Consider the following 26451-nt stretch of genomic DNA (forward strand, 5'->3'; position numbering starts at 1 on the left):
TTTTATGTAAGCCAGAATAGTATTGTTTTATAATACTATATAAGTAATATTGTGTAATTAACTTGAACTATTATGTATTTAATTCAAATAATTGTGTATTTAACTCAATTTTGCTACAGTAGACTCTGTTCTTAACTATGGGTCGTCCTTAAACCGGGTATTCTTAATGCTTGCTCACTCTTATCAGCTTGAAATGTAGTGGGGCAGCCACTCCCACTAAAACTGGACTCCCACTTTGTTTCACAGTACTGCTCTAAAGAAAAGTTTTGATTGAAACAAATAATTTTGAAGATTTGCACATCTTTAATAGTTATAGTCCTATTTCACATATGCAACAGAGCTATACTAAGTGTAAGATTTCTGTTTATAGTTCTCCTTCACTATTGATGGGATTACTTCTTTGATGTCCGACGTCATTCTTTCACCCATTTCCCCATCTCTATTCCATATCATTACTTATTGTTGAAATTTGATAAATGGGATAAATTTATTTATCTTAAAGAATCAGTATAGATAATTAAAGCTAGTAAAAGCTAGCTGTCTGCTAGTAAAACAGATTAAATCTATATAAAGTTCACTATAACAAAATAAGTAACCAACTCAAATGGCTACATTATAGTCAGAATTACTAATACAACATACAAAAGAATATTACTGCATCAGTGCTCAGATTGTGGTCAAATTTAGACACTGGAATTGTACCATCCACAGGAATACACTATGGAGGGATTTTAGCATCTAACTATGCACAACTAGCACTAGATACAAATGTTGCTGATATTATTTTATTTTCCTGTCATCAGATCAGTAACCTACTTAGAAAAAACTATAATTTACAATGTTGATTGACTGATTTTGTGCTGTCAGATCAGTGTTGACTTAGATTTTCTCCATGATGATCTGTCCCCAACCTTCCTGCAGCAATGGGTCTTCCAGCAGTGGACCCATTGCTGATGTGATTAAGTCTATCAACCTTGCCACTTGCCATCATTGCCTTCTGTTTCCTTCTACTTATCCCAGGATTATAGACTTCTCAAGGCAGCTAGATCTTTGCATAATGTGTCTGAAGTAGGATAATTTGAGCCTGGTCATTTGTGCCTAGAGTAAGAACTCTGGATTGATTTATTCTATGTCCTATTTGTTTTCTTGGCTATCCATGGTATTCACAGGATTTTTCTCCAACACCAAATTTCAAAAGTATCAATGCTTTTTCTATCCTGCTTCTTCAAAGTCCAACTTTCACTTCCAAATAGTGTTATAGGGAAAACCATTGCCTGCACGATTCTGATTGTTGTAGGTATAGACACATCCTGGCATCTGAATATCTTTTTCAAGGCATTCATTGCTACTCTACCACAAGCATATTTCTTGATTGCTGGTTCCTTTACTGTTGATAGTTGATCCTAAAAGCAGAAACTGTCCTCGACTTCAGTATATTTATTGTTAGTTCTAAAGCTGGTTCTGGACCTGTTGTCATTGATTTCATCACTTTTATATTTAATGTTAGTCCAATTTTTTTTCATTGTGCTTCTTGATGTATTATTGTATTACTTAATTATATAATCATAATTTTATTTATTTTATTTAGCATATTTATATAGCTGCCCATCTCACGGCATGTGACTCTGGGTGGTATACAATACAACAACAGTTAAAAACTCCATAACAATCTAAAAACAATAAAAAATAAATAAAATAAACAGATAAAACCCAAGAAAGCGGGAGAACAAACATCAATTAATCTCATACGGCCACCTTGCAGGCTGTCCCTAGGATCCCCAAGATTGGTGAAAGAAGCATCTTTTAAGGGCCTTCCAGAAGGCTAACAGAGATGGGACTAATCTACCTCAGGGGGGAATCATGTTCCAGAGGGCAAGGGCTACAACAGAAAAGGCATACTGCCTGGGTCTCACCAGATGGAGCTCCTTTGGAGACAGGACCCGCAGCATACCTCTCCTGCCTGACATGGTGGGATAAGTAGATGTAATCAGGAAAAGGCAGTCCCTCAAATATCCTGGTTCCATGCCATGTAGGGCTTTAAAGGTCAAAACCAGCATCTTGAATTGCACCCAGAAGCAAACTGGCAACCAATGCAGGTCACAGAACAGAGGTGTAACATTTGCCCTCCTAGGGGCATATGTAACTGTCTGTGCAGCCACGTTCTGCACCAGCTGAAGCTTCTGGATGCTCTTCAAGGGCAACCCCATACAGAGCATGTTACAATAATCCATTCTGGAGTTGACCAGGGCATGAGTGACTATGAGTAGAGCCTCACAGTCCAGGAAGGGGTGCAAATGGTGCACAACATGAAACTGTGCAAAGGCCCCCCTAGCCATGACTGCCACCTGCTCATCGAGCAGGAGTCGTGAGTCTAGAAGGACCCCAAGATGGCACCTGGGGCAGTGCCATCCCATCCAGTGCCAAAGATGGTAAAGTCCCAGAAGTAGAAGGCCCAAAAACCTAGGACCAGTCAGTCTTGCCAGGGTTTAGCTGAAGCCTGTTGTTCCCCATCCAAACCCCTACAGCCTCCAAGCACTGGGACCAGACGTCAACTGCATCATTTAGTTTGTCGGGGCGGAGATATATAACTGAGTATCATCAGCATACTGATAATACCTCACCCCATGGCAACAGATGATCTCACCCAGCAGCTTGATGTAGATGTTAAATAGGAGTGGAGAGAGTACTGAACCCTGCAGAACCCCACATAGTAAGGGTTGAGGGTGGGACCTTTCACTCCCAATTAACACCGACTAGTACTGGTGCAGAAAGGAAGACAACCAATGCAATACTGTGTTGCCCAGATCCAGAAAGATACCATGGTCGATGGTATCGAAGGCCGCTGGGAGGTCAAGAAGAACAAGGACAGATGCACTACCCCTGTTCTACTCCCTCCAGAGATCATCTAAAAGCAAGACCAATGCTGTCTCCATCCCATGTCCAGTCCTGAATCCTGACTGAAAGGGGTCCAGATAATCTGCTTCATCCAGGCCTGTTGATGCTGCTGTGCAACCGCCTTCTCCACAACCTTCCCTAAAAAAGGGAGGTGGTTCGATACTGGATGAAAATTGTCCAATATGGTAGGATCCAGTGATTGCTTCTTGAGAAGGGGGCGAACCAACACCTCCTTAAGTGGGGATGGAACAACCCCCTCTTTCAAAGAAGATTTAACCACTGCTAGGATCCAACTACATGACACCCCCTGGGCAGGCTTAACTCGCCGGGAAGGGCATGGATCTAAGGAGCAGGCAGTTGAGCTCACAGTCATAAGGACCCGGGTCACCTTAAACAAGGCTGCTGGTTGGCTATCAGCAGACGCAATAGGGATGGAAAAGTATTGCCCCTTTGCCACCCTTACTGCTACAAGGTACGGCTTAATAGCAGCTCTTACCCATGTTTGATTGAGTTTGTCCCTTGTTCTCCTGTGGTGCTCTAGATGTCTCTTGTTTCATCTCTCTTAGCTACTCCATGAACCACAGGGAGCGGTGGGATCCACGAGAGGAGAGAGGTCACATGGGTGTGATCTGATCCAAGGCCTCAGCTGCCCTCTCAATAACCCCCAGCTCCCTCTGGAACCCTTCCGGGTCCTTCAGTCACCAGGGGTGGACCAATCTAATAGGTCCTGCCCCCCTGTGGAGGAGGCAGTGCCAGAGAATCTCAGTCACCAGGGCGTGATCTGACCATGACGGGAGACACCAAGAACTCCCCAATATTGTCACTGCTTTCTGTGACAAGAAAACCAGATCAGGGGTGTGACAACTCTCCTGTGTCAGGTCCTGAATCACTTGGGATAGGCCCATGGTTGTCATGGTGGCCATGAACTCCTGAGCCACTTCAGATGCCACCCCCAGGAAAAACAGTTTGAAGATCCACAGGACCATAAGCCTGGGGAACTCCACTGCCAACCCCAAGACCAAGTCAGCTCAGGCAGGGAGGTTGCTATGCAGCAGGGAGGCTGGTACAGAAACAACAATCCCAACTGATCTCTAGAACCCAACTTAAGGAACAGGGTCTTACATCCAGCAATTTGTGGAGCAGTGCCCCTGAAAGCTGTAAGAGACTCCCAGATTACAACTGCCACACTCCCACCCCTGCCATGGAGTCTTGGCTGATGCCATACCTGGAAACTGGCTGGGCACATTTCTGAAAGATCCCCTGCTCCAGACCCAGCCAGGTCTCAGTAATACACACCAGGTCACCTTTCTCATTCAGGAAGGTAATACACACCAGGTCAGCTCTCACCCAGGAGGGCAGTCAATTTCTACCAAGGGAAAAAAAACACCATTCAAAATCTTAATTTGCCAGCCATCAACAATCTGTCCACCAGGTGGCATCTGCATAATAATTATATTATAATAATTATATAATAAATGTAATTAAACAAATAATTAAACAATTAACTATAATTATTAGAGCTTGCAAATCATTTGCATTTTCAGCTATCAGAGTAGTATTATCAGGATAGTGCAGGTTATTGATGTTTCACTTCAACTTCTTTAAGTTCATTCATAGTTTCTTTGGTTCCCAATCAATGAGGTTCAGGACTTCAAAGTGATTCCTGTAGTTCTTTTTGAAAATGGTAGGTATATCCTCAAGATTTTATTGGGGAAACAGGTTGGCTTTCTTCTTCTTTAGCTTTACTTGGAACTTACACATGCGCAATTTGTGATCTGTTTCACAGTCAGCCCTGCTGCCATGTCTTTGCTTTTATAACTGAGCTCTTTTACCTTCCTTGACAAATCATATAGTCAAATTGATTTCTGTGCATTTTATCTGGTAATGTCCAGATATATATGGGTCATTTTGGTTGTTTGAAGAGTGTATTGGATTGGTAGAAATTAATTGCTCTCCTGCTTTATTTCATTTCCCTAGACCATACATTCGAATTACATTTTCTTCCTTAATATTTCCAACTTGGGCATTCCAGTCTCCACTACAAGCAGCATATGCTTGCATTTTCTGTCAGTTTCAGATTGAACTTGACCATAAATTCATCAACCTCTTCTTCTGCATCAGTGGCTGGAGCATAAACTTGGAATATCATCATATTGAAAGGTTATCCATGAAGTCTTATTGATATTATTCAGACATTGATTGCATTATAGCCAGGAACTGTTCTTACTATACCCTTCCTAACTATAAAAGCAGTGCCATTCTTTCTTTGTTTTTCATGTCCTGAGTAACAAACAATGTGATCTTCTGACTGAAAGTGTCTAATCCCAATTCATCTCAATTCACTGATGTCTAAGATGTCAATTTGTAGTCATTTGATTTCATCTTTCATTCTGTAGAGCTTTCCCATGTTCATGCTTCTTACATTTCATGTTCTCACTGTAATTCTGTCTGCTGCTTTGGATTTTCTTTTCCCGCAGGGCAATATCAATAACTAGACATCCCAATGGCTTTAATCTAGCCGCATCATAAACACCATTAGTATTCCAAAAGATCCTTAGTTCTTTCTCAGTAGCATGTTGAATACCATCCCACCTGAAGGGCCCATTGTTAATTATTTTGTATTTTCTATCCATGTGGTTTTCTTGGTAAAATACAGGAGTGGTTTACCATTGTCTTCTCCCGCACAGTATGAAATGATGTCTTTGCTGTTGTCACTAAAGTGATCTTCTGCTTCCAGCATCTTCCTATATTGCTGCTGCCCAATATAGATGTCTGTTTGCTTTAGCTGGGCAGTTGGGATGACCTTTATGCCTTGGGTGATCCTGCTGGGTTTACCTACACCATTGACATACATTCTTGGTGTTCTTTGCTCATCTGTCCCAGGAATACACACACCCAATGATGAGGCAGCACAGCAGAACTTGGGGTGGGAGGGCTTACAATGTTAGTATAACCAAATAGAATGGTTGTCACAGTAATAAAATGAAACTTAATTTCTTTTGCACCAATTTTTAATTTGCTATAATTTTTGAGTAGGAACAAGTCCAAGAATTTTTACATGGAAAACAAATTCTTGAGAAGACCAATGAGAAATTACAAGAACGAGAAAGAGAGCTAAAGGATACTCTTCAGACGAAAGAGGTATTGAAAATTCTGACAGTTAGATTTTGATATTTACATATCATTATTATGAAGATATAGCTTGAAATATATTCCTGTTTTAAAATAATCATACATTTGATCGTTAGTCTTCCTCTCTGTGTTGAATAGCAGATGAGCAGCAAATTGAAGCTGCATACCTTTCTCTCATGGCTATCTGCATCTGTCTTCTCAGTGGGTGCTTCTTTACTACTTTTATTATGCAACAGCCCTATCTCAGAGTTTTACAGGTGGGAAAGTGTTCAGAATTTTTAGTGTGCAGTTCTCCCATATATGACCAATAATTCTTTTTTCATAAAAAAATTCTATCAGAAAGAAAATAATAACTGCACAATTTCATATAGGAACCATCTATCTGGAAGCAGCTGCTGACACAGATATCAACTCCAGAACTTTAATAGCTAGATTAACTGTAGATTTATTTATTTATTTTTATTTATTTATCAAACTTATCCCCACCCATCTCCCCCCAGTGGGGGACTCTGGGCGGCTTACAACAGCTTAAAACAATAAATAAATACATAGTTAAAATTTATTAAAAAAACACACACAGAGTAAAAGGAAGAGGAAAAATCCAGACCAGCATTTAAGTTTTTCATTAGGAAATACAAAATGGTCATGTACAGGTAGTTCTCACTTAATGACTGCCCTGTTTAGTGACCATTCAAAGTTGCAGTAGCACTGAAAAAGTAATTTTATGACCAGTCCTCACACTTATGGCCATCGCAGTGTCCCCATGGTCATATTTGGGCACTTCACAACTGATAGGCATTTATGACCATTGCAGTGTCCTACAGTCACATGATTGCCATTTGTGTGCTTCACAGCCAGCTTCCAACAAGCAGGGTCAATGGAGAAACTGGCAGTAAAATCACAAGTCACGCTCACATGGTGTCTTGCTTAATGACTACAGGTGATTCACTTAATGAGCATAGCAGAAGTGAGGTTGTAAGCCTGTTGTGGTCACATGATGTCTCACTTAATGACCATGTTGCTTAACAATGGAGATGCCAGTCCCAATTGTCATAGTTAAGCAAGGACTACCTGTATGTGGCTGTTTCTGGCAGTTTAAAGACTATTATTTCATTTATATTCATAGTATGGACAGTTGGAACACATGACTAGTAGCAAGTTTAGATTTCTAATTAGTTTCAAATATTGCATTTGGATTAAATATAGCAAGGTATTCCTGATCTAGTATCTGTTGTGCTTTCAATAAATCATTCTAGAGGCAATTGTCCCAATATTGTCACTAACATATATCCCAGTTGTCCATATCATCAGTTAGTATCATGAATAAAAGTTACTTGAAAAAGTCCAAGCAACATTTGAAATGTAATACGCCACCAATCCATTTGCATATTATGCTAAACCATAGTGAGATAAATGTGAGCAGGAAGAAGCTGCAAACTACAGGCTCCTATGCTATCTCATTTTCCTACTTCCCCTGAATCTCATCTAGTTGTGCTATCTGGAGTGGGGCTAGTAAGACTCCCATGAAACATGGCACTAGCCAGAAAGTAAGTAAAATTGAAAGCTGTTGATTTCAGCCATGTAGAAGAGATGCATACATGAAAGAAGTTTTTGAAGTACAAGTGTTTACCTCAGATTTAGTTTCCTTGGATAGGATAGAGGATAGTAGAGAAATGCTATGTATACAGTATTAATATACTTTTTAAAAGTTGGGTTGTTCCATGAAGAAAAAAAATGTTAATGCATAGCTGAATAGCACTTTTAGCCAAATGCAAACACAAAAAAGATGTAAGTCGTCTAATTCTTCAGAGTTCTTAATTAGTCCAAAAAGTAGGTAAGCCTTTTCAGCATGAAGTTTGCAGTTAGACTCAGTTTCAAGTAGATTTGGGCTGCATAAACCTGGATGACCGCTAGATAGCAGCAAAGAGATACAGAACCAGTAATTTCTAGTTTCAAGATTGAACATATTAGCACACAGCAAGTCTATAGAAATCAAGTAATGTCTAATATTCAGGGACAGAAAATTATTAATTCCTTTGCCACCACCTTCTGAAAATATAAAGTTTGCTGAGATTCAACTGTTTCCTGCCCACTATGTTTCCTTCCCACTCTGTTTCCTGCCAGGTATGAAGCACACAGACTCAGCATAAGATCCTACATTTTCCAATTGTGGCTCAGACTGATTAAAATGACTATAAGTGGGGCCTTGGATTCATAACTTTTTATAAAATTAGGGTTGCAGTTGATCTTTCAGTGGTATGGTGAGAATCACAGTCTAAAATGTAGTGAATGGAGCCAGCACAAAAAAAAAATTGGTTTTCATTTACATGTAATTAAAATTCAGTATAGTAAATATATGGAACAATTATATTGCTATAAAAGCATAGTATGGTGGCTATATTAATATGTTTTTCCCATTAAAAATTCTTGTTTAGTAGCAAGTTGTGCACTTAGAAACTAGGTTGTCCACTTTTGAGCTAGGCAGTCATTTTCTCTTGTTCAGCATGTGGATGTGGTCTCAATCCCTTTTTGTGGTTTTAGGAGAACCTTTTACTGTGCTAACTGATCAGATTAAATCTTGGATCTGAAGAGTGTTAAACATTGCCTAGGACATCCACAGATGACTACACAGTATTTTAGGCTCCAAGGATACAAAATAGGAAGACCACTGAGAAATTGTTCAGACATTTCCAAATAATTTAGCACAATATCTAAACTATCTTAAGGCATATTCCTTCTTCTCTATCTGCTCCCAAAGTAATGTGCTAACAACTTACTATGTTTTGATTATGTATGTGTTCTTATGAAGAAGAGCTAAACTTGCAGATAAGAATATGAAATACTAAACCACACTTAAATATAAAATGTGAGTCCCAGTAAGAAAGGTACATGCAAAGTCCTGTTAAATAATACAAATGGGAGGTGGAATACACTCCATCCATTATATAAATGAATTTATCATGAGAAGTTTAGTGTTCTATTTCAATTATTTCTGTATGTTCTAAGCACTAGATCTCCAGTACTTAACCAAACAAAACAGCCCTTCACTTTAATTAAACAATTAATATTTTAGACAGCACTTTATTAGTAAACTGTGGGCTTAATAAAAACTAGTGGCTAGAATCTTTACATAGACCAGATCTAATGTGACTGGAGGCCAGATAGATGGGATAAATAGGCTGTAACCTATATTTCTTCAGATTCAAAATATATAAGAGGGCATTCCCATTATGGAATCAACTTTAATGGTAGCAACCTTAGGACATCCAAACTGGATTAGAATTGTAGTACTAGAAGAAAGGGTAAATTTTCCTTCATCTGTCAATCTTCTATGGTACAAATAGGATATTTTAATTAAGAAATAGAATGGAGGACAATGTTGGCCATCCACAGCACCAGATTCCTAGGAAAATTACCTTCCATCTCTTTATAACTGCTGTTATCTTTAAAGAACCAACCTAATCCTCATAACTGATTCTAAACATCACTTTAGGTAAACATTTCAATTCAAAAGCAGCAGGAATTCCATTTGAGTTAAGAAAACGTATAACAAGATAAAGTAAAAAAAAAAAAAAAAGATAACATTTTGTTTTCTCAAAATCTTTTTTTTAATGCATGACTAGATATCAGAGCAGTATTATTTCAATCTTTTCATTTAAGCAGTTATGTTGTTTAGTATACTAATGATGTTATTGTAAACAAAATCTTATAAAAGTACATTCATGCATTAATTGTTACCTGCAGAAAGAAATACATGATTTGGAAATGCAATTATCTGATGAATTCGAAAATAAACAAAATTGCTTTCAACAGCTTACAACACTGAAAGCAGAGCTTGAAAAAGAAATGTATGTACTTATATTAATATATGGTTAGCATACTATTAGTTATGAAAGGCTTTCATGATTGATTTATTTTTAACATGTAGAGGATATGCAGGACATAAATATTTTAAATAAAATGTAAATTGTTTTGTTTCATGAAGGAAAATCTGTGCCTTTAATGTTTTACAATACTCCTTTTATTAAAATAATTTTACACAGCTGTTACTTTGAAGGTAATTAAATAATGAACTACAATTAAAGCCAGAATATAAAAATTATTATTTCATTTTTATCCAATCATGCTGTGGTTTCTGGATGTAAGTAAATTTGTGTTTTGAAAATGGTTGACTGATCTTTGTTTTCTTCATAACCTGTTTTTAGCATTTTCATTACTAGTGTTCTCATAGATATATATATATGTCACATGATGAGAAGAGGTAAGCATTTAGGGTTGGAGAAAATTGAGTTCTGCACCTTCTAGTTTGAAGTGGCTGCCAGCAGAATACACAACTACTAGCATTTACATTTTTCCCAGATGCCTTTTCAAAAATTCCAGTATAATACTAGGATGGATTTTAGATAATTGCCCTTTTAAGTCTGATGATATATTTGGGTGATACAGTACTTTGAGAAAACCAAAATCCAAACCTCCAGATTTATCTGGAAATGCATCCTATCAGAGTGCTCCTACCATAAGCTGGTGTGGATCTTGGAAAAGTTGCTGGAAGACAGCACAATTCACTTATTGAAGAATTTACTATAGGTCCCAATTTAACAATTCAGAAAACAGTCACATCTTATTTGTACTGAAGTGGAAGCCACCTAGTTTGATTCAGAACTCAGATGTGAAGCAAGTTCAGAAATCTGATTCTTTGTACTTTCTATCTTTTACTTTTTTGTAAAATGAAATGAAATTTGCATGTGGAATATAACCTTCCTAGGCCTGCCAAATTTAAGCACTAGGTTTTTTTACATTCCATTTTGTTGCAGTTGTTGTTATACTTTATATCCAATTATTTGTGCAAATAAAGATACTCAAGATGGCTAAGAAGTGAGGTAATTAGGGTTTTTTGGGGGGGAACAGTTAAATGGCAATTGCAGAAGTTGCCCTTTTATTTGCCAAGCCTTTTCAATCTCAGAAAGAAAGATGCAGTGTTTGCTTAATTTGTTTTTGTAGAATGAGTCTTCAAAGTTTTGAAAGTTCAGAAAAGCCCTTAAGCCTGGCAAGATTTAATGGCTTTCCAATAGTTGTTTTTGAGGGGAAATTATGGGGCTTCCCATCTGAAGGAAGACTTTGCCCCTATGGTGAAGGAATTCCTGAAATATTAATCCACTTTTTTAATATTGCCCTTATTATAAATATGCTTGGTTGCAGCTAATAACTTCCTGTCTAGTCATATTTGGAAGTCACCCAGATCCATTTTATTTACAGTTACTACTGTTTGATCAGTGTGATTTTATTTCGCTGAACGTGGCTAAGGGTTTTTTGTTTTTGTTTTTTGCTATTTGTAAAATATGCCATACTTCGACCACATCAGTTTTATAATGATTGAGTTTTACAGTGATTTTCATTTGCTGTCTTAGAATGTGTCTGCTTTTTTTTTCTAAAAACAAAAAGTGACCATAATATAATTTACTACTACTATTCCTGCTACAGTTTTGAAATGGTATTATTTGTTGAATAATAATTTGTTTCAGAAGTACACATAGATGTGGTCTTGGTACAAAACTTGTCAATTTATAGAAAAGTATTTTTAGTGGTTTTTACGCTAGGTGCCATTAAATTGCTATCAGGATCAAAGTTCCTTAGCTGATCTTTTATTAACCTTACGTCTGCTGGTTACATCTTGTCCCATAATGTTGTTACACATTAGTTTTATGGAAAAAAATGGAAAAATATAAATAATTGTTTCTATTATTATTAACAGTCTAAAGAATGAGCAGTTAAGTATGGAGTGGAACAAACTTTTATTCGAGAAAGAACAAATTATAACAGAGAAAAAGACAGTAGATAATGAACTTCAAAAATGTAAAGATAATATTAAGGCAAGTTCTTGACTGTACATATTTTTTTAACTAAACAGTCTACATCTAGATTGCTTTTGTGCCAGTGATTGTTTTTAATTTCAGAACTAAATTATAATTGTATGCTTCCAGTGTATCTTACTGTGTCTTCACTGATCCCTAAATATGGATAGGAATGCAACTTAAATGACTATTTAAAAAAAAAAAGGCTGAGAGGTACTCTGAGTGAATGTTCTATTACTGGCCATTTAATAGTTATGGTATATATAGTTAATTTATTCCAGTTTTGCATTTTCTACATTCAGTTGCTTGTCTTTTATTTCAGAACAATAAGAATATAGATGAAGAAGCCAAAAATCAAATAGAAATTTTAAAACAAAACAACCTCCTGTTAAGGTAAGCCAGAATAAGAATGTTTACTATAGAATGTCCAATAAAATTTAAGTTTAACAGCAATAGAATGTTGTTCTTTTTGAGAATAGATCCTAATTTTATAGTCTGATTCTCACATTCTGATGCCCTGTTTGCTAATGTAAACTTGCATATATTTTTTAAATGGCTTTAAAAGCAAAACACCTCTTATTGTCCAATGCAAAACAGGGTAGATGTTGTAGTCTCATGTTATATAGTGGAGTGATATTTCAGTTTGAAATGTTGGTTGTGTGAGTGTTGAGGTGTGAACCAGTGTTTCCCAGGCTATAGATAGCCATTATTGAAACATGCAACATTTGTTACATAGATTATTATAGAAAAAAATCCTGATTGTTCAGATTTCTCTGTACTGAAAATGCATAACATACACACACAAATGTGGCATAGTGAAGGGGGTAGAGAAGAATCAATTTGCCTATCCAAAACTAGTTGTGGAGGAAATTAGCTTAAAGAGGAAGAAAAGAAAGGAAGATCCAGAGGCAGAAGAGCTTTGAGAACTCTGTGATTCAGATTTCTTTGTTTTGTATTTCAAAACAGTGCTGTTGGAAGAAGGATGCAGTAAATAAATAGTAAAAACATTAATTCTTGAACTCTCAACCTACCCTGCCACATCCTGAGGAAAGTGATTAATGATAAGTGATTAAGTAGGTGGCACTGGCTAAAAGAGGAAAGAATGGCAGAGAATTTACAGTTGTTGCCCTGAAACTATCTTGCATAAATTGTGAGAGAGCATTGTGAGGAATAACCCAATACTGAGAATATAGAATTAAGAATCACTGCCCTACTCTGAGTGGCTTTTACCACCACTCCCAATTCATATCCTAACTGTATCTTGTGTGCATTGTTTGGCTATACAGGTAGTCCTCAGTTAACGATGTTACGAGCTATGATGGCACTGAATGAGTGGTACTTAAAACCAGTTCTTGAAGTTCCAGCTGTCCCAGCACTCCTATGGTCATGTGATCACAATTGGGGGGCTTGGCATCCTGTGGTCATGTGATCACCATTTGTGACCTTCCCTGCCAGCTTCCCACAAGCAAAGTCAATGGGGAAGCCAACAGAGAAGGTTGCAAGTTGCTCCTGTAAGTCTCTCCCACTCCTGCTTTCTCTCTCAAGGAGCCTGGCTACAGAGTATGAGTTCCTGGGGATCTTGTATTCCATAGTGGGTGCAGGTGCCCCCCCACCTGCACTCCATAGTGCCCAGCTGCCTGGCTACAGTGCCATGACAACCACCGGTGCTCCCTCCCATACCTGACAGCAGCCACCCCAGCTGCACTGGTGCACCCTACCGCACCTGGCAGCAGCCAGCCCCATCACATTCATGCTGTAGCAGCCACTTACCTGCCTGCTGGCCTGCTTGCAAGCCACCTGGGACTTGCGACTTCCTGCCAGCTTCCCTATTGATTTTGCTTGTTTGAAGCCAGCAGGAAGTTGCAAGGAGGTCTTCGCATAATGACCTGCAATGCTCACTTAACGACAGCAGTAGGGACTGCCCGGATTGCCATCACTAAACAATATATTCACATGACTTCATGCTTTATGACTGCATTGCTTAGTGATGGAAATTTTAAGAGAAGGTGATATAGATAAATAAATAAATAAATATATTCCGTTCCCAATTACCGTTGTTAAGTGAGCACTACCTGTATACTAAAAAACTATGAGCAAGGCTTGATAATGTTTCAAATCACACTTCCGGGGAAGAAATGATGAACTGAAGATGGCTCCAATAACAGCGGAACTGGTGACTGCAGCGCAACGAAGAGCCGATGAGTAGACTGGCTCTTTATAATTCCTCTCCAGACAAGTAGAGGACTTGAGATGACTCACAAGTGCTCCATACAGTTGCTTCTCACAAGGAGACTGCAAGACAGCAGTTTCCAGTGGGTTTAGAGCTCTGGGAGACAAGGGAATTGCTATCTTGCTCAACCCACAGTCGGTGCCTTTAAGGACACTGGGTTCTCATACTTCGTTTTCTAATCTCTTTCGGAAATTGCTTGTTAACTGCTTTTCAGCTATTAGGAACCTTATGATCAATAATTTTTACAGCACTGGTGAGTTTCCTTCAATCCTTAGTGAAAGAAGTTTTAAATACAAGTTTAAGGACTTAAAAATATTTTTATGGAATAAGCAGCAAAAGGGTGATTAAAATTTTGATTTTAGAAAGTTGCAAATGGACTAAGGATCCAGATAAATTTGAAACAAGATTTTGGAATTAATTATAAGCATCCTTCCCATGGGAAAATACTTTTGTTTTGAATTCTTTAAAAATAATGATAGAATGGGACTTTGAAGGTTGGATACTAGAGGAACTAGAAGGAAGTAAAGATTACAATTAAAGGAGAAGAACACTTAAATTTGACTTACTAATACAGAATGGAGCAAAATATTTTAACATTCGACATATTGAAGGATATTTTTGAACAATGGACCCAGAAGTTAGTTTTAAGAGTGTCTGCCTCTGTAGATAGTGTTTAAAATATATTATGGAAAAGGAACAAGTTTTACCGGACAAGATTGAGAAAAGGGGATTTAAAAATGACAAGCTACAAGAATGACATAGAAAAAGATGCTATACTGGACATACAAAAGAAACCAGCTGCTATCTTAAAAAGGATATACAAATAACAAACCAAGAGAGTGACCTGGATAATCTTCCTATATTGGATTTACAAAAGAGGTTTGTTAAGTTTTGAAGAATTTTATGAGAAGGGACAAAAAAATGAAAAGTAATCAAGTTTTAGGACATTATTTGAAGGGACTAAAGATCAAGATTGTTAAAAGTAAAAGGAAGGAATATAAAGTTGGTGTATTTCATCAAGGTTAAAATAGATATTTTATGTCTGGTAACCCTTAATGGATTTCTGCTGATCAGGACTGAAATGATGAGGTTTTTTATAGATTTGTTTATAGATAAGAGAAGAAGACATCATTTGTCATATTTTAAGAGAAGAGAACCCTAACCCTAACCTCTCTAAGTTAGGCTATGCTACGCCTGGGATTCTAGCGATGGAATATGAGCAGGCAAGAATGGCCATAAAGCAAAGGACAGAGGATATAGAACGACAAGCAGATTTAGGGAAGGTTCCATCCCTTTTATCTCCTCCATGTAGCAAGGTTACTATCACTGCTGCCAGATATCTAGCGCAGCGTGAGCTCCCCAGTCATCGGAAAGCATTCTCCTTAGCTCATTGCCATGCTCTTCCTTCAGCGGTGCTGGACGGCAAATATAAAAAAATTCCATTAGCTGCAAGACTTTGTCCTTGTGATGCCAAGGAAGTAGAAGACATGGGCCATGTTCTCCTCTGCTGTATCTTCTACCAAGTCCCACGGAGTAAATTGCTCGCTCCCTTGATCAGCAAGCAGCCTAGCTGTCAAGAACCAGATTACCTTCAAATGCTTCTTATGGATGATCAGCCTTACGTTACAGTGCAGGTAGCCAGGTTCTGTGCAGCGGCAATAAAGATCCATCAACATCGGATAGGAAGCTAGCTGAAAGATTCTGCAGTAATGGATTATAGTCAACTAGTATTTTAGTTTGCATTAACAGGTACCTTCAGAATGTGTTTCAAAAGTGTGACAAATTTTACTAGAATTTGTAATATTTTATTTTTGTTATCTGATAACTATTAGCTTAAACAAAGTCTATAGGTAGATTTTTATTTGTGTTGGTCAAAGACCATATTAAACTTTACTATTAGATCTGCTAGCCCTTAATAGGGCAAGCTCCTGCTGTATAGACATATTTTATATGTCCAGACATTATTATACTCCATATAATTTTAGATATTATGATTACATTTTAGATGTCATCAAACTTTTGTAATTTTAGATGTTATTATATCTTAGGTAAATTGTAGATACTGTTTTACTTATATCTTAGACATGGACTGTTTCATCTGAACTCTACCTATGATTTTGTGCCAGGTCTTATATATGTATCCTAAATATGTATTAAATGTTATCTAAAGATTTCTTAGTTTTAACATAGGTTTGAACATAGGTCACTCATGAACAAATTTCTTGTACTGGTCTAAGACTGTAATAAACTGTGAAAGAAAGAAAGAAAAGAGAAGGTGATAAGTTACTAACATTAGTAGAGAAGAAGACATCATTTGTCATATTTTAAGAGAAGGTGATAAGTTACTAACATTGTTTAGACTTGTGATGAAGGGGGAAGTCATTTCTTTATATATTTCTGTTCTTTTTCCTTACTATATTCTTATCTTTTCTTTCTTTTCTATTTTCTTTTTTTTTCTGCACCTTCTACAATTTTCTTTTTCTTTTTTAAAAGTTTGTATTAGTTTTTTATTGTTGTAGTTGTAATTTTTAATAAAATTACTATTTAAAAAAAAAGATTATGTTTCAAATCACTTTGCCCCTTGAAAGAATGGGTGAGATAGCTGAAGGTCAGAACATGGAAAGAGGTAAGAGCTCCTGCAAATCAGGAAATAGACAGCTTACAAGCTCCACAGAGCTGCAGTATTTCAAAGAAAGTACCAGTTTTACTGTTGTTTCATGTATACTGCAGTTGAGCCAGAAATAGTACAATTTGGATTCAGCTCTTGAATTCAGCTGATACCATGGGATTAAAAAGGTTGAATCACTAACATAAAACATAACATAACATAAAACATAAAAATAAGAAATGCACAGTGAATTATTTATTCTGACATTTTATATGTTATGGTCCTTCCTAACCTAGTTTTACTAACATGGTATCACCAGATATCAGACAAAAGGAACATGGGATATTTTATCATTCTCTTGCCAAAAGCCCTTTCCAGTATTTTGTTTTTTATAATAACTTTATTAATTTTTTAATAAGAAACAGTAAAAACTAACACAAACTAATATTAAGATAAAGGATAAGAAAAAGAAAATTGAAAAAAAGAAGATAGTAAAGATCAAAAGTTCCGAAAAGAAAAGAAAAAGAAATAACAAAAGAAAAAAAGAATTGACTTCTGACCCTCCTTGCAACAGATATAAGTAACAAAATACATCAAACTCTTACTCTAGGTTTACAACTTAACTCCCATTATTTCTATTAACCCATGTTATTTCTAATCATAAAATCCATACATGATTTTTTTTCTGCTTCACACAAAAAGAAAAAAAAGGTTTCCAATTTGCATTAAAATTACACAATATCTTTTCTCGAATCAAAGCCACCAATCTTGCCATCTCAACCAACTCCATAGTGTCATATCTTTCTACCCTTATACATATAACAGCATTACTGCTATTATCACATATAAAAACAAAAATTCCTTAAATTTAATAACAAATATACAGTACTGTGCAAAAGTTTTAGGCAGGTGTGAAAAAATGCTATAAAGTGAGAATGCTTTCAAAAATATATATTGTAATTGTTTATGTTTATCAATTTACAAAATGCAAAGTGAGCAAACAGGAGAAAAATCTAAATCAAATCAATATTTGGTGTGACTATCTTTTGGCTTCAAACTAGCATCAGTTCTTACACTTGCACACTTTGTACACTTGCACAAAGTCAGGGATCTTGTAGGATTAGAGTCAAGTGTATGATTAACCAATTATACCAAGCAGGTGCTAATGATCATCAATTTCATATGTAGGTTGAAACACAGTCATTAACTGAAACAGAAACAGCTGTGTAGGAGGCTTAAAACTGGGTGAGGAACAGCCAAACTCTGCTACTAAGATGAGGTTGTGGAAGACAGTTTCATGTTACAGGTCATACACCATGGCAAGATGGAGCATAGCAACAAGATACAAGGTAGTTAGACTGCATTAGCAAGGTCTTTCCCAGGCAGAACTTTCAAAGCAGACTGGGGTTTCAAGATGTACTGTTCAAGCTCTTTTGAAGAAGCACAAAGAAACATGCAAAGTTGAGGACTGTAGATGCAGTGGTCAGCCAAGGAATCTTAATGCAGCAGATGAAAGACATCATGCTTACTTCCCTTCAACATGGGAAGATATCCAGCAGTGCCATCAGCACAGAACTGGTGGAAACCAGTGGTTCCCAGGTACATCCATCTACTTTCCAGAGAAGTCTGGCCAGAAGTGGTCTTCATGGAAGAGTTGTGGCCAAAAAGCCATACCTCCAACATGGAAACAAGGCTACGTGTCAGGCCTAGCCCAAAGAAATCCAGGAGACCATACAGAAATTATCCAGCAAGGTTTATTAGCTTCAACCCATTTACAAGAATCTTCCCAGACTGAAGCCCAGTTCCCAGGCTCAGTCAGTTCACACCGATGGGATTTCTTAGGGAGGTGCCAATTTCCTCTGCTTATCTCTTCCTCGCTCCTCTGGAGATGAGAGCACATTCTTTACTCCCCTCCTACCATTCCAGTCCATCACATCACCCCTCCCTCCACCTTCATCCTCCCCCTCAGAGTTCTCAGCAGAACTTGGTTAAATCGGGAGAGATGACATGTCAGGAGAGGATGGTCTCGCAGCACCTGCTGCCTCCTCCATACATTCTTCCGCTGGTTCCTGAAAAACATCTACAACATTAGTAGAATTAGCCCCCCTCCCTCCTACCATTTGCCAACCTGAAGTAGAAGGCTGTGGGCTGTCAGCTCAACTCTGCTCCTCCCCCACATTCCCCACCAAACCTTCCTCCAGCGTGCTGCCCCCTCCTTCTTCTTGCTGATTAACTGCTGATGTTCTGGGCAGCGCTCCAGGCTTCTGCTTGCTAGGGAAACGCCTATGGAAATCAATGACCAGCTCTGGGGCATGAACGTTCTTTGCATTTTCCCAAGAACGGTCTGCTTCAGGGTAACCCAGTGAATCAAATATTGATGTGATGGACTGGAATGGTGGGAGGGGAGTAAAGAATGTGCTCTCATCTCCAGAGGAGCGAGGAAGAGATAAGCGGAGGAAATTGGCACCTCCCTAAGAAATCCCATCGGTGTGAACTGACTGAGCCTGGAAACTGGGCTTCAGTCTGGGAAGATTGATGTCAGGCCTAGCCCAAGGAAATCCAGGAGACCATACAGAAATTATCCAGCAAGGTTTATTAGCCATTTACCCATTTACAAGAATCTTCCCAGACTGAAGCCCAGTTCCCAGGCTCAGTCAGTTCACACCGATGGGATTTCTTAGGGAGGTGCCAATTTCCTCCGCTTATCTCTTCCTCGCTCCTCTGGAGATGAGAGCACATTCTTTACTCCCCTCCCACCATTCCAGTCCATCACACTACGTGACTCAACTGTGCACGAAAACAGAGGAACTGGGGTGCAGAAAAATGGCAGCAGGTGTTCTGGACTGATGAGTCAAAATTTGAAATATTTGGCTGTAGCAGGAGGCAGTTTGCTCGCTGAAGGGGTGGAGAGCAGTACAATAATGAATGTCTGCAGGCAACAGTGAAGCATGGTGGAGGTTCCTTGCAAGTTTGGGTCTGCATTTCTGCAAATGGAGTTGGAGATTTGGTCAGGTTCAATGGTGTCCTCATTGCTGAGAAATACAGGCAGATACTTCTCCATCATGCCACGCCATCAGGGAGGCGTGTGATTGGCCCCAAATTTATTCTGCTGCAGGACAATGACCCCAAACACACAGCCAATGTCATTAAGAACTATCTTCAGCATAAAGAAGAACAAAGAGTCCTGGAAGTGATGGTTCGGCCCTCACAGAGCCCTGATCTCAACTTCATCGAGTCTGTCTGGGATTACATGAAGAGACAGAAGGATTTGAGGCAGCCTACATCCACAGGAGATCTGTGCTTAGTTCTCCAAGATGTTTGGAACAACCTACCTGCTGAATTCCTTCAAACACTGTGTGCAAGTGTACCTAGAAGAATTGATGCTGTTTTGAAGGCAAAGGGTGGTCACACCAAATATTGGTTTGATTTGGATTTTTCTTCTGTTTGCTCACTTTGCATTTTGTAAATTGATAAACATAAACAGTTACAATATATATATTTGAAAGCATTCTTACTTTACAGCATTTTTTCACACCTCCCTAAAACTTTTGCACAGTACTGTATATTTAACCTTAATCCTTATACACAGATCCTTAAAACCTCATCATTCAGTTCTGATTAAAAAACAATCCCATTAATAATTACCAAAAAACCTCAACATATATATTAACCATCATTGAATAAGTTCACTCTGTAAACCTTCTGTTTACTTTTAAAAAGCTTAATCTTTAATCCTTTCAAATAATGTCCCACCGGTTGATTATCCATCATTCTCTCCTTATCTTCTCCCCAAAATAGCTCCAATAGTTTCTCTCTGTCTCGTCCCAGAAACAGCCTTGCTGATTCAGCACAATCCTTTTGCAAATCCAAGATAAAACGTTTTTCCAAGTCACTCTTTCCCTTATTTGTATGTCCTCTTTAATCATTATAACATCAATTTATTTCACTTGTAAATCCATTCTGGCATCCTTTTCCACATCACTCTTGTCCTTTGGCATTTTAAAATCCATTTTTAAATCCACAGCATCTTTGTTTATACCACCTTGCATAGTCCTGCAAATCCACTTTCAAGTCAACCTCCACCTCCATTTCAAAATTAACCATCTTATCCAATCTTTACTCTATCTTTTTTCAAGGGACTTAAATTTAGCTCCTAATTCATCAAACATTGATTGATGTAAACTTAAAGGAGTCATTTTATCTTCTAACAGCTGCTCCAAAGGTCCTCTTCTAGCCATTTTCTTATTATTCTTTCCCCCAAAGCAAGCAACCATAGGTATTGTATAAGTGAAAGTAAGCAGACAGTTCACGCCCTCTGGTGCCTTTCATGCTGTAATTGCAGGCATGTGCATTTGAAGCTGAAATTCCAGGCACAGGTCAGAGGAAACACATAAGGATCAAATTACAATCTTCTTCTGTTTTAAGAACTCAGCCAATTAACAAGGACAATCTAGCAAAGCAAGAAACTTTCCCATGGAAAAAGCAAACCTCATTACTGCAAATGGAGTTTTGTAGAAAAATAAACTTTTAACAAATAAATCTTCCCTTTTCATAATAAGTAACTTTTAAGACTTTTTAAAATTCCAATTCTCCTCCTGCTTTTTGCAAATTAATCAAATTCAAATTAAAGCTCTATTCCTTCTTTTAAAAATATAGTCCCCAGAATAAGGATAAGCCCCAAGACAATTACTTGTCTGTTGCAAAGGAAGGTCTCTCTTAAATTAAGAATTAGTTACGATCCACAGTGTTTAGAAATGAGGTTCGGTCAGCTCTAGTGTCTGTAAAAGACTGCACTGCAGGTTCGAAGAAAGATGGATCCCACGCCTCCTGGCTGCTTGATTCAAAAGCCGTTTGCTGAAACTGCCTTTTCCACAATTAGCATTCGAGGAACGGCCATCTAGAAATTGTATGGGTCAATTTCCTCTCTTCTTCCTTAATCTGGAGCAAGTTGGGTGGCCAGCACTTGCTGCCAGGCACCAGTCTAGCTGCAGTGCTGTCTCCCCTCTCACAGGGAGATGACTAAGTCACCATTGTCCCCGCCAGAAGTCTCCAGCATTTTATTTAGACTATGCAAACAAATGTTATTTTCTTGAAGATTATATGTTATTTGATTAACCACTTAAATCAGAAGGTTCTTTCTCTGTTACAGCTGGCCAAAATCCCACCTTAATATGTAAATATGTCCAGGTGGATGCATACTTCTTCTAGCCCTAATTTTTGTCAGGATAGATCTTCACAATTTGGCTACAGTAGTGAGTCTCCTTTGGCATGGGTTCTAATCTGAATTAGAGATGACATCAAGAGTTTTTAATATTTCTAATTATGGAATTGCAGAAATGGGTTGCTTAGTTGCTCTGAATCCTAAATAGTTCATTGGCATCTCTATCAGAAAGAAGTAAGGGTTCACTTCAAAAAGGCAATAGATAAGGAGGCAGATAAGAAGAGGAAATTACTGTATACAGTTCTGGGCAAGCATGACTACACAAGAGATCATAGTCTAATATTACTGAAGACTTTCATTTCTACATGAATTTAGCAATGTCTTCATTGTAAACATTTTAGTTATATTTAAGTAATTGCATCTATTTTTATCACATAGCAATGAATTAGAGGAACTAAAGGAGAAACTAAAACAGAAGAATGAAGAAGCAAAAAGCAAAGTTGATGAAAATGAAGAAAATGTATGATATCATTGATTAACATAGAAATTTTAATATATGCAAATTCTGGTATAAAGGTAGTGTGTAGTATGTGATATTTTGCAAGGAATGACTGTTTGTCTAAAGATGTGAAAATGGCTGTGCATAAAAGCAAGTTTCAGGCCCCTTTATTATATTGAAGTGAGAGAGGGATATGTCATGAAAAATGTAAAAATAATCTGGTGTAGTGGGAATGGGGTACTAAAAAATATGTGTGGAAAAACAAGTAGCGATGGGGTCAAGAATGAATAAGTGATTTATGAATATGAACTAAATACAAAGATTATTATGATCAGTAGAAGAAAAGCCCATTGAAATGTTTTAGTCATATAGAATAATTAATTAATATGAATCAAATCACAAAACATGAAGTAAGAAAGATTGGATCGAGAAGGAGAAGGCAGAGAAGTACATGGTTGGATGGAGTTCGTGAGATCCTCAGAAAGAGAAAAATGAAAACAAACAACAATGTATGAATCAGAGTATGGATGTAGTATAAGCAAAGAAAAATAGAATTGCATTGAAAATTATTGTTAATGGTATTGGTGTAAACTCAGTTTAGTTAATTTCCTGCCTTTAATTTCTTTGCTTACTAATTCTTACTCTTTTTCTGTGTTTTCCATAATGTTGTTTACCCTGAAAGAAAATAGTGTGATGATATTTATGTAGATATGTTGCTCTGCCTAATGAAAATACAGATTGTGTTTAGCCATTGCCTTGTACAGCAACCATTCGTAGTTACGATGGTAATGAAAAAGTACCTTTGCATCCAAGCCTTGCGTTTATAACCTTCACAGGTCTGTAAAGCAAAGGAAAGTTGAAGTAAGATCATAAGCACAATTGTGGTTCTCCTTAGCAAGCGCTTCACTTAACGACCGAGTTGCCAGTCCCAATTGTAGTTCCTAAATGAGGACTACCTGTACTTGAATAAGAAACTGATAAATAAGGGAAGCATTTATTCATTGTAAAACCCGGATTGTAAAAATAAAATTAATTAACAAAGGAAAGAGATGTTATATGTAGCAACCTTTTCAGTTAAAATCAGAAATATGAGGTTAAGTCTCACACCTATTCTTAAGAATATCTGGAGGGTTAAAATAATAATGTATTAATAATTTAAATGTATATGCCACTTGACTCCCAGTGATTGGGCAGTTTACAAATTGTTAAAAACATTTAAAAACAAAGAATAATATAAAAAGCACAAAAACACAAAGGAACAAAGATGGCAGAGAAAACAAACCTGGATGGGAACAAAGAAAGGGGTTATCAATCATCTTTGCCAAAGGCCTGGGTGAAGAGCCCATCTTCAGGGCCCTTTGAAATACCAGTAGGGTGAGGGCCATTCGAATCTTGGGGGAGCCTCATTCCAGAGGGCAGGCACTGCTACAGAGAAGGCATGCTTCTGGGGTCCCGATAGATGGCATTGTTTAATCGATGGAACCCAGAGTGCACCAGTCCTGCCAGATCAAACCAGCTGGGCAGATACTAACTTCCTTTATATAAGGTTATTCTCTGAAGAAAGATTCAGAGTATTTTTATATGAACTTTAGAAATAGTTCTTCCTTCAGTTATGCTTGGTGCAGCTTCTGAGAAACAACATGGACAATTAACCTATTTTGAATTTGTCATATAGATATGCATATTTTCTCTATTTTTCTAAAAAAAAAAAAGCATCATTATTTTAATTCAGAAAAGTTTATTATAAATGTGAAGGAGCTTTGATCACACTTCATTAAAAAAACAGCATAGTTTAGAGACTACGTATTACTTGAGGTTTCATGGATCAAAAGGGCAACAAATTCTTATGCAATAATAAATGTACTAGTCTCTCAGATGCCACCAGAAAATAAAAGAATATAGCTTCTCATCTTTGAATAAAGATTCTCACAGTGTTAGAGTTTAATGAAAATTGTAATGAATTTTAAAATATATTTGTCAACATTTATAATATATTTCTAGGTTAGAAATATTGAAAATGAAATTTCAAAAAAGGAAAAACAACTGAAAACATTAGAAAGCAAGGTATGAAAATGTAAAAATCTACTTATTAGGCTTCATAGGAACTTTGATATTTATCAAATGTTGTTTTTTTTTAAGTGTGTTAGGATTCAGATACATTCTTTGTACAAAATACCAAATGTATCGTTAATTCTAATCACTGGAAATGCTTGTTGCAACCTTGTTTTTACATGTATTTAATACTTGTAATCAAAAGTAATAAATGAGTATGCATTGAGTGGACAACTAATATATCCTCCTGTGTTTCAGAAAAGTATTTGTGCACAAGTTTAAATTGCACTTAATCTGAACAAATACTTTGGTTTTATTCCTGGAGTTATAAAGATAAAACAAATTTCAGGGCTGCAGTCTTGGCAAATTTGTGAATAAGCCCTAATCAGAAGAAATATTCTCAAAATAACAGCTATCCAAACAAAATGATTATATCTAGAATAATCATGTGATATATTATTACTATTTGAAATTTGTGTTAAACACTTTTAGGTTAACAATTTAAAGAAGCAGATTGAAATGAAAATCAAGAATATTGAAGTACTGCAGCAAGAAGTAAGAATGGTTTTGAATGATAAAAGTATAGGTATACGTATTTCATGTATGAAACAACATTATATACAGTATTTATTAAAATTTGTTTCATGCAAATTTTGTCCTATTAAAATTGAAGAGAGTAAATGTTTCTATCAAATAAAATAAAAATACTTTGTCGGCTAAATATTTTCATTTAACTGTATATACAATTTAAAATAAAAAGTAGAATATTAAAACTACTAAATTGTCAAGGGAATATGGCAATTCAAAATGTTACTTTAGTTGACCCAAGTTGCTTTACTCTGTAATGTACTAGAATAGATTCTGGCTCTGTATGAAACTGGTCACAAAAATGCCCCTCCCCCCATTTAGAGACAGAATAGAGGTAGGAATATAATAGAGTAATACTTGTATAAAATATGTGTAAGAATGTGTGTACTGTATATGTGTTTTTTCCTTTACTTTCTCAGCTGTTCTACCTGTAGGGGAAAATATTATTTCAGGCTATGGTATGTAACAATTATGTTATTGCAATGCAATGACTACAGGTTTGATCTGGATTTAATCTGGATTCCAGATTACCAACCAAAAGATTTATATAAACATAATTGAATAATAGGATCTGAAGAGAGCAAGGGTGCATTGGATTCACCATGAGCACCCTCCATGTAACTGATGGTTGCTTCTTAAAGGAACTACTTATTTTCATGGGCTCACATGATAACTGTGCAGACCTGAGAAATACGTATTTGAGTTAACGGGGGGGGGGGGAGTAATTATCACAGCTATAATTGCAGAAATATCAATGTATAATCAAATGTGTAAATAAAGTTTTCATTAATAATTGTTACCAGAATAAAACTTTGAAAAAGAAAGTTTCAACAGAAAACAAGCAACTGAGTATTACTGAAGGAAAGGTAGGAATACATTCATTTTTTGCATCAGTAACACAAATTGTTGTAAGGAGTAATAAAAATTTGAGGAATTATATCTGTAGGGTTTGAGACATAGTGGCATTTAACAAAAGCATGTTTCAGTTACTTTTCTACCACTATGGCCTTCTCAGTGATACACAATTTAAACAATACAGTAATAGACTAAAAGAATAAAAGCTGAAATAAAGAATTCTGAAAATAAGATTTGGCTTCAATTCTCCAACTGAATACAGTTCTGCTGGCATTAGTATAATAAGAAGTGTCAAATATTACCTGTTTGGGCTTATATGTTTCAAAAATGATTCAGAAGTACTTTGCATCTCACTTGAGGATAATGCTTCTCTGCTATTAATTAAAATAGCCCCTCTTTTTTTAGACTTCCATGAGAGATTGTAAAAAGGTGTGGTTGTTTGAAAAGTCACACTATTATAGAATTAACTCTTTAAAGCAAGAAGCTGAAAAAAATGGTGATGTTTAAATGAATAACAGAGTGTAGTTGAGCTGGGTGAAGTCTGAAGTAATTCTTCTTAATATTTTTTGAAGCATGTAC

At 36.8% G+C, this 26451-nt stretch overlaps 1 protein-coding gene across 1 annotated transcript in view; it reads left to right on the top strand.

The window, feature by feature from the left end:
* The window catches only part of SYCP1 (synaptonemal complex protein 1), an 88026-nt gene that overhangs the window by 38505 nt on the left and 23070 nt on the right, over positions 1–26451 (top strand). Inside the window, exons 17-24 of the mRNA XM_088154023.1 lie at positions 5932–6036; positions 9772–9875; positions 11780–11897; positions 12202–12272; positions 22317–22398; positions 24379–24441; positions 24922–24984; positions 25821–25883. Of these exons, the coding sequence (XP_088010149.1) occupies positions 5932–6036; positions 9772–9875; positions 11780–11897; positions 12202–12272; positions 22317–22398; positions 24379–24441; positions 24922–24984; positions 25821–25883 (669 nt within the window). The remainder of the gene's footprint in view (positions 1–5931; positions 6037–9771; positions 9876–11779; positions 11898–12201; positions 12273–22316; positions 22399–24378; positions 24442–24921; positions 24985–25820; positions 25884–26451) is intronic.

This window comes from Python bivittatus, unplaced genomic scaffold, assembly GCF_059951505.1.
Source record: "Python bivittatus isolate LINGU-HERP-01145 unplaced genomic scaffold, Pbiv_v1 ctg000700_np1212, whole genome shotgun sequence".
Taxonomy (NCBI): domain Eukaryota; kingdom Metazoa; phylum Chordata; class Lepidosauria; order Squamata; family Pythonidae; genus Python; species Python bivittatus.